Source organism: Ovis canadensis, chromosome 3 (genome assembly GCF_042477335.2).
Source record: "Ovis canadensis isolate MfBH-ARS-UI-01 breed Bighorn chromosome 3, ARS-UI_OviCan_v2, whole genome shotgun sequence".
Taxonomy (NCBI): domain Eukaryota; kingdom Metazoa; phylum Chordata; class Mammalia; order Artiodactyla; family Bovidae; genus Ovis; species Ovis canadensis.
The window spans coordinates 44,409,031-44,425,843 of record NC_091247.1 but is presented as its reverse complement, the minus strand read 5'-3'; the positions used below and the strand labels follow the sequence as shown (position 1 = coordinate 44,425,843).

Below are 16,813 nucleotides of genomic sequence, written 5' to 3'. Positions count from 1 at the left end.
TAACGGAAAGAAATGACAATTAGACCGAAGGAGTAAGATTACAGTGAGGTTGAAAAAAGTTTTGTTCTACTAGAAATGGAAAAGAATTCCAGAAAAGAAAGGAATGGAAGCTTCAGCTTACAATGGTTGTACTTTGGAGTTTTGGAGAATATATACAGGTTGAGAAAAAGCATAAATTCTATTCACACTAATTGAGTGCTTATTAGGTACCAAGAAAAATTAAAATGGTAAATGAGACCCATTTACCCATAAAATGGTAAATGAGGAATTCAGATAATAACCAGGGAGATACATACACATAAGTAACTCTACTACACTGCAGAAAGCCATGATAGAGGCACACAGAGTTACAAGGCGAGGATCATTCATTCTTCCTGGAGGGGATGGCTATTTCAGAAAAGATTCATTTAGTGACAAGAAACCAGAGAAGGCGATGGCACCCCACGCCAGTACTCTTGCCTGGAAAATCCATGGACTGAGGAGCCTGGTAGGCTGCAGTCCATGGGGTCGCTGAGAGTCGGACACAACTGAGTGACTTCACTTTCACTTTTCACTTTCATGCATTGGAGAAGGATATGGCAACCCACTCCAGTGTTCTTGCCTGGAGAATCCTAGGGATGGGGGAGCCTGGTGGGCTGCTATCTATGGGGTCACACAGAGTCAGACACAACTGAAGTGACTTAGCAGCAGCAGTGACAAGAAACAAAGAAGAAAAGCGAAAAAGAATTCTCGTATAGATAATGGGAGCTAGATTTTGATTCTAATTCTGGCTCCATGTGAGTAATTTTATATTAAATACTTAAACTTCTAAGCTCCAATCCTCTTAACTGTAGAAAGGGAACAATAATACCTGAAATGTCTATTTCATAGTGTGGTTGGAGAGATCAAATGAGATCATATATATGAAAATACCTAAACTATTAAGTGTTATGAAAGTATATGAAGATATCATCTTAAGTATCTATTAATAAAAGGCATAAAGCCCTAGATAAACAACACTGGAATTTATATTTTTCTTAGTTAACTTGAATTTGAAATACTGTTATTGGTAAAAGAATAAAAGACCTAATGACAAATGATGGTAATGGAAATAACTACCAACAACTATCAACTTCTTGTTAGGTGAACTAGAACTGTGCAAGATGCTTTACAGGAATTACCTGTTTCACAATAATTCTAAGTACAGTACTATTGCCCAGATTTTGTTTTACAAAGAAGGAAACTAAGGCTCACAGAGTAACTTGACCAAAGTCACAAAGTAACAGAGTTGCTGGGATTCAAACCTAAGCAGTTTGACTCCAGAGCTCACGTCTTCAATATGCTGCACATTGCACACCAAGAAAAGTTGCAGGTAAAAAAGACAGAAAGAGCCTGAGACATTTACAGCAGAGAGCCACTGTAGCACCCTTGCTGCTGCTGCTGCTATGTCGCTTCAGTCGTGTCTGACCCCGTGCGACCCCATAGACAGCAGCCCACCAGGCTTCCCCGTCCCTGGGATTCTCCAGGCAAGAACACTGGAGTGGGTTGCCATTTGGATGTACCTCAAAGTTCTTGTTGTATGAGAAAAATTAACCAACACCTTTTTTGTTTAGCCAGTGTAGTCTCTAATGCATACAGAATACTACAAAATAAAAAGGAATCCACAAAATTTATTTAAAATTCTTTGTAAGATTTACAGTTGTTAATCTAAAATTTCCAGTTCACATCAAGGGGTAACTAGAAGACCTATATTTTAAATACTTGACCTAACTAACAAAGAAAAATGTGTCACTCACCCAACAACAGCATACTGTTGCCCCTCAACAGTAAGAACTTCAGCTGGTTTTCTTTCTTCTGTAGCTAAAGAGTTAAAACAAATAAAGAGACATGGGTATAAGATGAAACAAAATACTGTATAAAAAATTTAAACTAGGAAAAAACCTGAAAAAGTTCCTATCTAAGGCCTGGAACAACCTCATTTTTGCAAATAAACCTACTTCTTGGAAAACAATTTAGCACAAAGTAAGTAAAGTATATTGGATTTGGAATCAGAGAAATTTGAATTTGAGTTCCAGTATTACCAATTACTGGATAAATGACTTTGGACCAATTACTTCTTTAGAGTCTCAGTATCTGTATCCATTAAACATAGACAATGATATCTATCTTTAAGTGTAGTTGTCAGTGAAAGAGATAATGCTTACAAACTAGCTGTCCTCTAGGTCTGGTACATGGCAGATGGCTGATAAGAAGTAAAAGAGTGTTATTATAAGAAGTAAAAGAGTGTTATTAGCTGGAAAGGCATAACTAGCATTTCAGCTGGTTTTATTATAATCTTTAGAATACAAGTTAATACCTAAATTCAGTGGAGAGATTATATATTTAGTTTTTATGATCTTTATCCAAAAGTTACTTTATTTTCAGTACATGGTATTTTTTATCATTAAAAAACAAAATTCAGTATGTTGAGGTGAAAAGAACAGTGGACTGGATTACTGTCTTGAATCAGCCAGTTAAACAAAGTACCATGGGCAAGTAAGTCATAATGATTCCCTAAGTTTCAACTCCCTTTGTTCTAAGACATTAAATATCTACATCTTCATTTCTTTCAAGTAAAGAAATTCAGTGTGATATAATTTCTAACCACAATTCACTCTATATGTCAGATTAAAGTTTCTTGAGGACAGGGATTGTGTCTTAACCAACACTCAATACTGCAGAGAAGTGACTTAGCACAGTAGTTAAAAAGGGGCCCTAACATCAGTCTGCCTGCAGTTGGATCCCAGCTCTACCACTTTCTAGCCATGTAACCTTAGGTATGTTGCTTAACCTCTTTGTGCCTCAGTTTCCATATCTGTTAAAGGGGAATACTACAGCTCATGGACCTGTAAATGAGATAACCATGTAAAGTGCTTAGAACAAACTGTCTAGCATTGGGTAAGCACTAAATTAATATTTACTGCTATCCATTAAACTTCATCTCCCCATGCCTCAATAAGTAGTTAGTAACTCAATAAATGGATGATAGGTGAATGAATATAACCCAGGATCCTTCACTTTGCATGAACTAGTAAAACATTAATGAATTTCTAATGGCATATACTTTCTTCCTGGTCAGAGAAAAACAAAAGACAGAGCAGGGTTTGTAAGAGAAACTTTCTACTGTCCGTATCCTACAAAGAGGAAGTGAAAATAAAGAATTCACTCTGTGGGAAAAACACATGATAAATTAAAACACTTTTAGAGTTCTGATTTTAATTCACAATTGGAATGTGTTCAGGATAGTGAACTCCAATCAAATACAGCTTGAAAGAACAGATGGCTAATAAGTCCTATAGTTTCAAGTTTGTGATTTAGGATGATCAGAGTATCTTATTTTTCTTTTAGTCTTTACCACTTAAACACTTTTGCTTTGCTAATATCATACAATCAATTTAAAAATTGTGACTACCACCCAACACTGTTATCTACTAAAAATGGTCACTAAACAGAAATTTACTTGATTTCTTTAATTTCTCTCTCGACTATATTTGAATTACTCTAATTTTCACCTGTTCCTCACCCCCTCTAGTTACAGTGGACAGAGGGAGCCCCTCTCTTGAACTGTGAATTCAATTTCAGGGGTCCTACCCCTAGAATCATTCTATGTCACTCTTATTTTAAATCAACCTTCTTCCTCTTTCTATTAAGCATAGAAGTATAATTCAGTTTCTCTTATCTTAAAATTCTCTCAATTCCCTAAGGAAATTTAAAGGTAATAGTCTCTCTAACAGCTCTTGTGTCTCTAGCTGCCATTTCATCATTTACTTTCCCTTCAGGGCCAAACTTGAAAGGCCTGTTCGAAAAGGTAGCCTTACACTCGTCTGCTCTTCCTTAACTTTTGAATTACTCAGCAATGAACTACAATCTGGCTCTATCACTCCACTGAATTAAAAAGACTGTAAATTATCTCCTGTGTGTCAAACAAGTGGTCACTATCACTCTTTCTCTTGCAATACAGTTGTATTTTATGATACAGTATACAATTTTAAACTATTTCTATGTAAAAATATTAAACTTTCATTAAATGCATAAAAACTGAAAGTGCAACTGCCTCCTCCATTGAAAACATTCAAGAACTTCATAACTACAATGCATCCTGGTATTACACTTTAACTGGCATACAAAAATAGTTCTAGCCATTGTGTATCTTTCACAAGAAACCTGATTGATGTTTAATACCAATGACAATTTTCTTCTCGAAACTCTAATTTTTTAACTTTTGTCTTCTAGATTGTCCTGCCTCCCTGCCCTTCCTCTGTAGTCTCCTTCATAATTTTTTTTTCCTATGTTTCTTTACATTTTGGTTTTCTCTATCACATCACTACTACCTTACTTCTGATTGCTAATAAATATATTTTTCATTAGACTTAGCCCTATTAAAGTAAAATTATACCTTTATCTATGTCTCAATATCTTGACACATAATAGAAACTTACCAGTATAATACATATTCTCTAAACAATATAGTACAGTGGTTAAGAACACAGCTATAAAATTACACAACTGCTAAGTCGCTTCAGTCGTGTCCGACTCTATGTGACCGCATAGACAGCAGCCCACCAGGCTCCCCCATCCCTGGGATTCTCCAGGCAAGAACACTGGAGTGGGTTGCCATTTCCTTCTCCAATGCATGAAAGTGAAAACAGAAAGTGAAGTTCCTCAGTTGTGTCCGACTCTTCGCGACCCCATGGACTGCAGCCTACCAGGCTCCTCAGTCCATGGGATTTTCCAGGCAAGAGTACTGGGGTGGGGTGCCATTGCCTTCTCCAAACCACAGATCTTCATTTATACCAAATTCTGTAACCCCTGGCAGCCTCATGCCTCCTCAGTATTAAATAAGGTAACAATAGTATCTTTATCATAGGTTGTTGGGAGAGTAAATGCAAGTAAAGCGCTTGGTCCAATGTTTGGAATACGGTTAATAGTCAATAAATATTTTAAATTATTATAAATTGCCACATACTTTTCAAGTCAACTACTTACTAACTAAGCTGGGAATATGAGTTCTAAGGTTTCTAAGAGGCACTATCAATTAAAAAAATATTAAGCACTCTTACAAAATTAACAAACAATATAAAACTGAAACAGAATGTGTGAAAGAGTACACATACCCCCTGATTTTTTTTCAGGTAAAGCAATCTTTCCATCTGATATAGAATCAACAAGATCCTGAAATTCTGCAGGAACATCAGCTTGCTTCCAGCGTTCATTGTCTAAGAGAAGGCTATTCAAAAGTAAAAAGAAAGATAAACTTTAATGATATTTCAACCCTATCTCTTAGGGTGAAAAGAAAAAGAAAAGCCAAGTGAGTACTTAAGACTTATATATTTAAGACTACACGTATCTTAGTTAAATTCAAGTAGAGCCCATGCAATACAAGGCATTTGACTTTCTAAACAGTAACGGTCATAGGCTGTTGCTAGTACATGAGACTTTTAAAAAGTGCTGAACAGCTTAATAAACTGAGGTCATTCATAAATAGTACAAATAGTTTCAGAAAATATTTTCCTTTTTATATCTCTTAGCCTAGTCAAGAAGAATGGTAAAACATAATTAACTTCACTTTGAGTGGGAAAGCAAAAGTCAGTCTATCAGGATAAGTACTTTCATGGAAATAAACATTCTAACTCCACTTTCAAAAGCCAAGAAATGGTGATTTTAATTATACAATGTCTATAATTAAAAAGAAAAATAACTGTCACGGGTTTTAATTGGCCAATCAATGAAGTTTCCTCTTTTAAATATAACTGTGTTTTATAAAGAAAAAGGAGAAAAAATGAACAGAATGGACATGGTAATAATACCTGAGTTTGGTTTTTCTCTCTTCATGAAACCTATTTACAAATTTATTTGCTTGGCTCTGAAGTGCTCCAAGTAATGACATGCTTTTTCTTCCACATATCTGTTCAGTTTCTAAAATGAATGCTTCTATTAATCTGGAAAGTGATATGAATTCCGTGGAATTTAGCTTATCAAGAAAACCATCCTAAATTTTAAAGATAATATAATATTCATGAGTTAGTATAATACAAAATATGGAATAGTTATAAAACCAACTTAATATTAATTTATAATACTTATACTAACTCCTAAAAATTATTTGAAGATAATTTTTAATGAAATTTCCCAATACTTTAGTCCCAGAGATCAACCATTAAAAGTTTAAGATGTCTAAATTTTATTCATCATACTGGAGAATGACTAATTTTCTTAATAAATTATTTGGTTAGTAATACATATATATGTATAAAAATAGCATATTAATTTCAAATACTTATTGCCTTTTAATCATTTATTTGAAATTCAAGCTTAAGTTTTACTATTTCTTTTATTTGGATTATTTTGCATTTTAGCACCTCCCTAATAGACCACTCCCTAACAGACCACACCAGTGGTCTATTAGATGTTAAAATAGTGGTCTATTAACTGTTAAAAATATAATATACATTATGCAGAATATAGGGATACAAGCAAGGATATATTCTATATTTTCAAAGTAATTTTACTATGTAAAAAATATCTAAACTTTATCAAAACAAATAACCTTTGCTCTTGACATGAGAAATTTGACGGCTCGATCATGGCATATATCTGAGGCACTATACAATAACTCCTGGGTATTGTTTGCCAGCTTTCCTAGCTCTAAGTCAGTTAATTTCACATCTTCATTGACCCTGAAAATGACAAAAAGAGATTAAGTCAAGAAAAGCTGTGAACACACTGATCTCCACAGATGACATACCAATAAAAAACAAAAAGCTGTAAAATTTACATTTAAGGGAAAAATCTGTTTTGATGTGTCACACAGTTTTAATTTTGTGGCAGGGCATCATATAAGCAAGTTCAGATAGTACAAATAAACTTCTCCCTAATCTTTAAGAATAATCTTCTCTCTCTGCTGTAGTATTATTAATACTTAATTCAGACTCTGACTAGAAATTCTGCAAAAACTATAGCCAAAAACAAACAAACAAAACAAAACATTAGGTACAAGGTCATAGCTATGGCAGGTTGTACACAGGTTGCCCAGGATGACATAGTGGAAGGAAGAGGAAAGAAATGGAAGGAAGGAACAAACAGGCCCGCTTTTTGCTTATAATTATGAATGACTAATAACAGTTAGATCAACTGAACTAATATTTCTTGAGCATTTATTGTATTTAAGTACTAGACACTGAAGGGAATATGTTTTCTTAAGGAACTTACAATTAAATAGGAGTATTAATAATATGTAATGCATTTATTCCAATTTTGAGGAAGAAATGTAAAGACTTTTTGTCTTTTTATGCATTCCCCACCCCACCCCCTCAGAGCATGTATAAAGACCACTGATTTTGTGCCAAAAATTCAGCTTAGTGTTAAAGTGCAGTGCCTTAGCATAATTTTTCTACGTGGTGGCTCAGCAGTAAAGATTCTGTCTGTCAATGCAAGAGACATGGGTTTGTTTCCTGGATTGGGAAGATCCCATGGAGAAGGAAATGTCAACCCACTCCAGTATTCTCGCCTGGGAAATACCATGGACAGAGAAGCCTGACAGGCTACTGTCCATGGGGTTGTAAAAGAGTCAGACACAACTTAGTGACCAAAGAACGACAACTTTCAAAGACATTTCAAAGAGGATGTGATGTCTATTAATTTGAGGTAAACCACTGGGTTAAGGTATTGAAGAAAGTTATTACCTGCTATCCTTTAAAGTTATGTCATTAAGTTTATTTACTAGTACTTAAAATAATATAAGGATTAATATTTTCAAAACACTTTCAGATACAGTATCTTAACTTGGTTCTCACACTCTGAGGCAGATAAACTCCTACTTAACAGAGGAGGATACTGAATCTTGAAAGTTTAAGTGATCTACCCAAGGTCACAAGGTTAAAAGCATGAGACTAGAACCCAGAATTAGTCTAATTATATTTCTAACCTGCTAAGCTTCCTCTATTCCAATATTTACTTCTATAAACAGCCCAAGTGCTATTTCAGTACCACTTCCCATAAAGCTGGGAAGTTTGAGCTTCATAAATTATTTAATTATTTGTAATTTTGCTTTTAAAAAAGATTTTTAAAATTTTGAGTCTAATTGGATCTCTTTACTGTTGACAGGAAAAACAAAAAACTGCTCACAAACATGAACCAGGTTACATATACAAAAGAGTTGAAAGCAGGATCTCAAAGAGGTATTTGCACACTCATGTGCACAGTGGCACTATTTAGAACAGCCAAGGGATGGAAGCAATCCAAGAGTCCACTGACAGATCAATGGGTAAAATGTGGTATATACCTATAATACCGAATATCATTCGGCCTCAAAAAAAGAAGGAAATTCTGACACACTACAATACAGATGAAACTTAAAGACATCTCTGTGCTTAGTCGCTCAGTCCTGTCCGACTCTTTGGGAACCAATGGACTATAGCCCACCAGGCTCCTCTGTCCCTGAATTCTCCAGGCAAGAATACTAGAGTGGATTGCCACTTCCTCCTCCAGGGGATAGTCCCTACCCAGGGATCAAACCCAAGCCTCCTACATTATCAGGCGGGATCTTTACCACTAGTGCCACCTAGGACACCCCTAAAGACATAAATGCTAAACAAAATAAGACAGTCTCAAAAGGACAAACAGTGTATGATTCCACTTATATGAAGTACTTAGAGTCACTGAACTCATAGAGATACAAAGTAAAAGGGTAGTTGCCAGGGGATTGGTAGGGGAGGATATGGAGAGTTACTGTTTAATGTGCACAGGGTTTCAGATTTGCAAGAAGAAAAAAATCTCGAGATTGGTTGTACAACTATGTGAATATATTTACCACTACTGAACTGTGCACTTAGAAATGGCTAGGATGATAAACTGCATGTGTTTTTTTAACCATAATTTAAAATAAAAAATTTTAAAAATCTATAATACTTTCTAATCCCATCCATTATTTTTTCTTTCCCATTTCCTGCCTGGGAAATTAGTTACTCTTTTGTGTCCATATTTACATTGCAAAAACTTACAAAGTCGTAGATTATTTTGATAATGTAAGAAAACAAGGAAAATCTAATACTAACAAAGATACAAAAATCAGACATCATTTCTACATGTACTGTATCTGTGACACTATTACATACTGAAAAAACACTTGACACAGGGAAGAACTAGTTAGGCTTAAATGTATAAATACATTCAATAAATCCATTGCCCCTTTGGCAATGGAAAGTGGGTAGTTTCCAGACATTTATGTACCTATGAAACATGCTGCTGCTGCTAAGTCACTTCAGTCGTGTCCAGGTCTGTGTGACCCCACAGACGGCAGTCTACCAGGCTCCCCTGTCCCTGGGATTCTCCAGGCAAGAACACTGGAGTGGGTTGCCATTTCCTTCTCCAATGTGTGAAAGTGAAAAGTGAAAGTGAATTCGCTCAGTCGTGTCCAACTCTCAGCGACCCCATGGACTGCAGCCTTCCAGGCTCCTCCATCCATGCAACTTTCCAGGCAAGAGTACTGGAGTGGGGTGCCATTGCCTTCTCCACTATGAAACATAGAAGGAACAATTTATAGATGCTCTGTAATCATGCTATGGGAGCACGTCATTGTGGAAAGCCAGAGAAGCCCTAAAGAGCATAGTGAGCCACAATGGAGGTGAGAGGGGTGGGTTAAAATCTGAGACTGCATTTGATTTAAAGGAATCCCAAACAGTACGGGCACATTTTCCAGCTATCTTTTAATATCTCTTCTCTCTTCTGCCACAGTAACAGTTTTAGCTATCAAATAGCCAACAAGCTATACACTATTTCTCAAGCCTCTCTTATAGCTATATATAGACATGTGAAAATATCCTAGCCACTAGAACGTGGGATTGCAAATTCTGAATTGTGCTCTTAAATAGAGAGGAAAAATATGAACAAGTTTATGTGACAGTAACAAGAGAGCTAACAAAGCTAAAATATATACAGATTTGTAACATCTAAGGCATCTTAGGAGAACAACAAAAAGTAGGAGAAATTATCAGATATTAAGGCTAATTAAAAAGATATCATAACTAATATAATCTTCCTTAATGGTACTGGTGCAAAGAAAGACAACTGAACAAAACAGAGTCTAGAAACAGACTCATTTATATATGAATATTTAATTTAAGGCAAGAGTGGTACTATATAGCAATGGGTAAGACAGTCTTTTCAATAAATGGTGTGAGGTCAAAAAGATAACTACATGGGAAGAAAGAAAATAACCGTTGTACACAAAAATCAATTTCAGATATGTTGTAGATCTAAATGTGCAAGGGACATCAACAAATCTTCCAGAAAAAAGCAAGAGAATATCATCAAAGTCTGAGGGTAGTGAAAGATTTTCTTCAATAGGACACACACAAAAACATAAACCATTAAAGGAAAGAATGAATCATAAGATTATATTAAAGTTAAGAACTCTTGTTAACGAAAGACCCCAATAAAAAGTGAAAAGCCAGCCCACAGAGTGGGAGAAGGAATTTGCATCATGGACCAACTGACAAAGGATTGTGTTGAGGCTACATAAAGAATTCCCATAATCAGTAAGAAATAAAAGGCAAACCAAGAAAGAAGTGGGTAAAGGATTTATAGGCACTTCACAAGAGGATATTCAAACAGCCAGTAAATATATGAAAAGGGTCCTCTTACCAATCATCAGGGAAATAGAAATTTACACTATTACACGTGTGACATGCAAAAATGTTTTACTAACATGTGAAAGACTAACAACACCAAGATGAATGAAGATGTGGAGAGACAGGAATGCTTCCACACAGCTGATAGGATTGTAAAGGCATATAATCACTTTGGGAAATTATTTGGCTTTAGTTAAATTGACTATTCACATACTTATTCATTTTTAGATATATATTCAACAGAAATACTTATGACATGTACACCAAAGACATCTACAAGAACAGTCACAACAAAATGAAAATAATCCAAACCATTAACAGCAGAATGATACACACATTGTTGTGCAGTCAGAAAGTGGAACATCTATATACAAATAGACTACTGTTATATGCAACAACTTAGAAAAATATCACAAATATAATGGGAAATGAAATTAGAGACTAAAGACCATAATTTAATGGTTACATTTACATAAAAGTCTAAAACCTGGAAAAAATCAATAGTTTTAATGGTTTTCTTTGGGAAAAAGTGAAAGCACAGTGGCAACAGGGTGCTTCAAAAGAGCTGGTAATGTTCTGTCTCTTAACTTGAGTGGTGATTACACCAGCATGTTCATTTTGTTATAATAAATTGAGCTGAATGTTATAACTGGTGCATTCCCCTATATATGCATTACATTCCAACTAAAAAAATCAAAACAAAAAAGTAAGAAGAGTATCAGCCTTTTTCCTCTCCTTCCTGCTACTACAGATGGAAATGAGATGATAAAACTGGAGCAGCCTCCTAAGACACAGGTTGAAGCCACAAAACGAGATGGTAGATTTACATTCTCAGCTCCAGAAAAAACTTCCTACCTCTTTACTCTTTCAGGAGAGAAAAAAATTCTATTAATATATTGCTTAAACTATAAACGTTTTAACTTCTGTTTTAACAGCAATATATTTAATCAATATATGTGAAAATATAAGCCTAAACAGAGAAAGAAAAATTTTTATTTATAGGTAGTTCAGGGTTTGCTTGACTGATAGTGGGGAGAGGAGGTGTTATAGTTGACTCTACACTATAACTTCAACCTTTATAAGCTCCTAGGCCATAATCTGACTTATACCAAAATGAACAAAAACCTGAGTTGCTATTACTCTTAATAATTACAAAATATAAACGATGTTCTCAGACCAGAAAGATTTTATTGGCTTTATTTTGCTTTTGTTCTTTCTATTCAAAACACTTAATGAAGTGTATGGATTAGATGGTAATAATCGATCAGTGTTCTCTTGATTTTCACTAGTATACTGCAGTTATTAGAAAGTGCTATTGTATTTAGGAAATATATGCTGAAGTATTTGGGACATCAAGTCTGAAATCTACTGTCAAATGACTGCGTAAAAATTTTAACATGAGAGACAAAGAAAGGAGAGATGAAAAGAGAGCGAGAAAGGGAGAAAGAGGGCAATGTGATATAGACAACTGGGGAAGCAAGGTGAAGGGTATACTAGAGGTTTTTTTTTTTTTTAATAATTCTGGCAACTTTTCTGTAAATCTGAAATTATTTCAAAATAAGTTTTAAAAAGTAATATTTAAAAAGACAGTGTGACCCACTTGGAAACTCATGCCTTTGAACAACTGAAAATTGTAAACCAAATACATCTTTACTATATACAAAATACAAAGGTGATACAGTAAAAGAAAGAAATATAACCAAGGAAATATTGACCTGAGTTCCAGGACAGGTTCTGCCACTAATGACTTTAAATAAGCCATCTAAACTCTCCAAATTGAGGGCATTTAATTGAATTGGTTTCTTCCCAGACTTACAATTCTCAATTATTTCCAAAACTCACCTCCTTACCATCCATAAATTTTCAAAAATATGTATGTTTCATAAAATTTATTTATTTTTGTTAAATTCCAAAAGACCGAACTATACACGGTTTTTCAATAAACTGAATAATCAGTCTTATTTAAACCATTAATAAGATGACTCAAAGTTCTGTTAATCTGGCAACAGTCACCATACTCACATAATATCCACAGCTCCTGGAGTAACAGATGATGATATCTGCTCTTTGCTGGATGAAGAATCAGTAGTACATTCTGGTTCGGATACAGAATCACTGCTGCAGGGCTCACTATTTGGAGATGCATTTCTTTGAGAGGTAGTATCTATGGCTATAGGTGTTAATTCACTCTCACTGAATGCATCACTTATAAACATGCCTTCATGGATTAAATAAGCCACTTCTGTGTCTAGTGAATTATCTTTCGCAGCATTTTTCTGTTGTGAAATCTCTTCCAATTCTCTAGTCCTTTGGTTTTTGTCAAGAACTGAGAGAACAACACTATGAATGATATTTAAGGTTGCCTAGAAGAAAACAGGATACATTTTAAATTGGTATAAAATATTTTGTACCCAAGGTTTCAAAAGTGAACTGTATGTGTATGTTTGAGCATTTTACAAATGAGTCAAGGTCATGCATATCAGAATTTCTATCTTCAATTACACAATAAAGTTTATTGGTGAAAAACAAACTGCTAAAGAGATGGGTTCCCTTTAAAGTTTAGGCATAGGGCTACACTTACAAATTAATTTTTTAAATGGTGATCTCCCTACAATACAGTGCATATTTCTCTCACTTCTTAAATAGGTTACATTGCACATAACTTGCCTATAAGAGGATCATATTCATTGATGTGCTTACTTAAAAAGAAAACACAATCCCTATTCCTTACCATATCTACTTTTATATCCATCTCTCCCCATCTCACATCTATTCTCACTCATTCAGTGTTCTTGAGACATTCTGGTTCTCTTCCTATTCTTTTAAACTTCACTGTTTCCATCTCAGTACCTTTGCTGTTTCCCCTGCCGGGAATGCTCTTCACCTTGATGTTTACATACATCTTTCCTTTTCATCACTAAGGTTCTTGCACAAATGTCACTTCCTCAAAGAAGCCTCCTGTAACCCCTACCAGTTAATCCTATCCCATTAATCGTTTTTTTTAAAAGTATCAGTTATCGCTATCTTTTAATTTTTTAGTTCTAGGTCTCTTTCCACTACAGTGTTAGCTCCATGAGATACTGTATCCTACTGCCTAGAACAGTAAGTACTGTGCATGGAGGAGGTACTTAATAAATACTGAAAGGTAGATGAATCAAGAGCAAATTTATGTAAATCAATGTCTTCATGGACTATTAAGAAATAAGGAGCTATATTCCTACTTTAACATTCAAGGTTGAACTCTCATAACTTGCTGTCCCTTTCTCAAAATTCTTGATTTCTTTTTCAGGATCTACATGGTTCTAGGCAAGTAGACTCCAAATGTAAGTCTCCAAAGATAGGATAAGGGTCCAAGGTGGGTCAATCAGCCAACAAACCACCTGAGCTTAAAGCTAAAGATACATAGAACACAACTGAGAAAAACACGGGAACAAAACTAAGGCTTGATAATATCATCAACTTCTCTATTAAACACCTAAAGGTTGACCTGCCTACAGATTTTTTTTAGTTATATGAACTAATAAATCCCCTTCTTTAAAACACTCTGTTTCCTGTTTTCAGTTCAGTTCAGTTCAGTCGCTCAGTCATGTCCAACTCTTTGCGACCCCATGAAACACAGCACGCCAGGCCTCCCTGTCCATCACCAACTCCCAGAGTTCACTCAGACCCACGTCCATCGAGTCGGTGATACCATCAAGCCATTTTATCCTCTGTCGTCCCCTTCTCCTCCTGCCCTCAATCTTTCCCAGCATCAGGGTCTTTTCCAATGAATCAGCTCTTTGCATCATGTGGCCAAAGTACTGGAGTTTCAGCTTCAACATCAGTCCTTCCAATAAACATCCAGGACTGATCTCCTTCAGAATGGTCTGGTTGGATCTCCCTGCAGTCCAAGGGACTCTCAAGAGTCTTCTCCAATACCACAGTTCAAAAGCACCAATTCTTCAGCACTCAGCTTTCTTTATAGTCCAACTCTCAAATCCACACATGACCACTGGAAAAACCATAGCTTTGACTGCTGCTGCTGCTAAGGTGCTTCAGTTGTGTCCATCTCTATGCGACCCCATAGATGGCAGCCCACCAGGCTCCACCATCCCTGGGATTCTCCAGGCAAGAACACTGGAGTAGGTTGCCATTTCCTTCAACAGACCTTTGTTGGGAAAGCAATGTCTCTGCTTTTTAATATGCTATCTAGGTTGCTCATAACTTTTCTTCCAAGGAGTAAGTGTCTTTTAATTTCATGGCTGCAATCACCGTCTGCAGTGATTTTGGAACCCGGAAAAATAAAGTCAGCCATTGTTTCCACTGTTTCCCCATCTATCTGCCATGGAGTGATGGGACCAGATGCCATGATCTTCGTTTTCTGAATGTTGAGCTTTAAGCCAACTTTTTCACTATCCTCTTTCATTTTCATCAAGAGGCTCTTTAGTTCCTCTTCACTTTCTGCCATAAGGGTGGTGTCATCTGCATATCTGAGGTGATTGATATTTCTCCCGGCAATCTTGATTCCAGCTTGTGCTTCTCCCAGCCCAGACTTTCTCATGATGTACTTTGCATAGAAGTTAAATAAGCAGGGTGACAATATACAGCCTTAACGTACTCCTTTTCCTATTTGGAACCAGTCTGTTGTTTCATGTCCAGTTCTAACTGTTGCTTCCTGACCTGCATACAGGCTTCTCAAGAGGCAAGTCAGGTGGTCTGGTATTCCCATCTCTTTCAGAATTTTCCACAGTTTATTGCGATCCACATAATCAAAGGCTTTGGCATAGTCAATAAAGCAGAAATAGATGTTTTTCTGGAACTCTTGCTTTTTCGATGATCCAGCAGATGTTGGCAATTTGATCTCTGGTTCCTCTGCCTTTTCTAAAACCAGCTTGAATATCAGGAAGTTCACAGTTCACATATTGCTGAAGCCTGGCTTGGAGTATTTTAAGCGTTAACTTTACTAGCATGTGAGATGAGTGCAATTGTGCGGTAGTTTGAGCACTGCCTTTCTTTGGGATTGGAATGAAAACAGCTTTTCCAGTCCTGTGGCCACTGCTGAGAGATCATTCTGTTGTTTTTGAGACTGCATCCAAGTACTGCATTTTGGACTCTTGCTGACTACGATGGCTACTCCATTTCTTCTAAGGGATTCCTGCCCACATTAGTAGATATAATGGTCATCTGAGTTAAATTCACCCATTCCAGTCCATCTTAGTTCACTGATTCCTAGAATGTCGATGTTCACTCTTTGTCATCTCCTGTTTGACCACTTCCAATTTGCCTTGATTCATGGACCTAACATTTCAGGTTCCTATGCAATACTGGTCTTTACAGCATCCAACCCTGCTTCCATCACCAGTCCCATTCACAACTGGGTGTTGTTTTTGCTTTGACCCCATCCCTTCATTCTTTCTGGAGTTATTTCTCCACTGATCTCCATTAGCATATTGGGCACCTACCGACCTGGGGAGTTCATCTTTCAATGTCCTATCTTTTTGCCTTTTCATACTGTTCCTGTTTATTTGGGACTAAATGTAATCTAAGTGAATATTCCATATAGTATTAGACAGAGATACTGAGCCTTCAAGTCTGTGGAGACTGTACATCTTCTCTGCTCATCAGTAACTTCTCTATTGTCACAAACCTGCTCCCTGCTAAACGATTCCACTGCTGCTTTTAATCTTTACTGCTGTCTTAATCTTTAATATGCTACCTCTCCCATCTTCATTTCTGCCTTTCTTCTCCCTTATCTCTTCTCTCTTAGTGATTTTCTTTCTCAAAAAATTTTCTCATTAAAAAATAATTAAACATAGTCTTTCTCTCCTCCAGCAACTACTCTGCACTTCACTCATAGGCTAGCTATGCAAAACTGAGTCCACCTTCCAATTTCAGGTTCAGTCCTGCATAGCCACCCAATATGCTCCCAAACCTCCTTGCCACAGGATTAGAAATAAGAAGAAAATCCAGACCCAAACCAATCAGTGCATAGCATTTTTTTTACCACAGTGATTGGGTATGTGACCCAAATTAGCCCAATGGTTTAAAATGAGGGACTTTCATTTGATGACTGAAGAAGAAAAAAATCTTGTTCTAGGAGGTATAGTATACAAATGTGGAAGACTTGAAACTGTTATATTTAGATATTTTGCTGTAATTACGTTAGTTACTTTAAAAGTGAAGTCAAA

At 36.0% G+C, this 16,813-nt stretch overlaps 1 protein-coding gene across 7 annotated transcripts in view; it reads right to left on the bottom strand.

The window, feature by feature from the left end:
• The window catches only part of VPS54 (VPS54 subunit of GARP complex), a 103,459-nt gene that overhangs the window by 19,711 nt on the left and 66,935 nt on the right, over positions 1-16,813 (bottom strand). For all 7 annotated transcript variants that reach the window (XM_069583038.1, XM_069583041.1, XM_069583035.1 and 4 more), the window contains 5 exons: positions 12,669-13,009; positions 6,566-6,695; positions 5,826-6,007; positions 5,133-5,245; positions 1,776-1,839 (listed from right to left, as the gene is read on the bottom strand). In XM_069583038.1, coding sequence (XP_069439139.1) covers positions 1,776-1,839; positions 5,133-5,245; positions 5,826-6,007; positions 6,566-6,695; positions 12,669-13,009 — 830 coding nt within the window. The remainder of the gene's footprint in view (positions 1-1,775; positions 1,840-5,132; positions 5,246-5,825; positions 6,008-6,565; positions 6,696-12,668; positions 13,010-16,813) is intronic.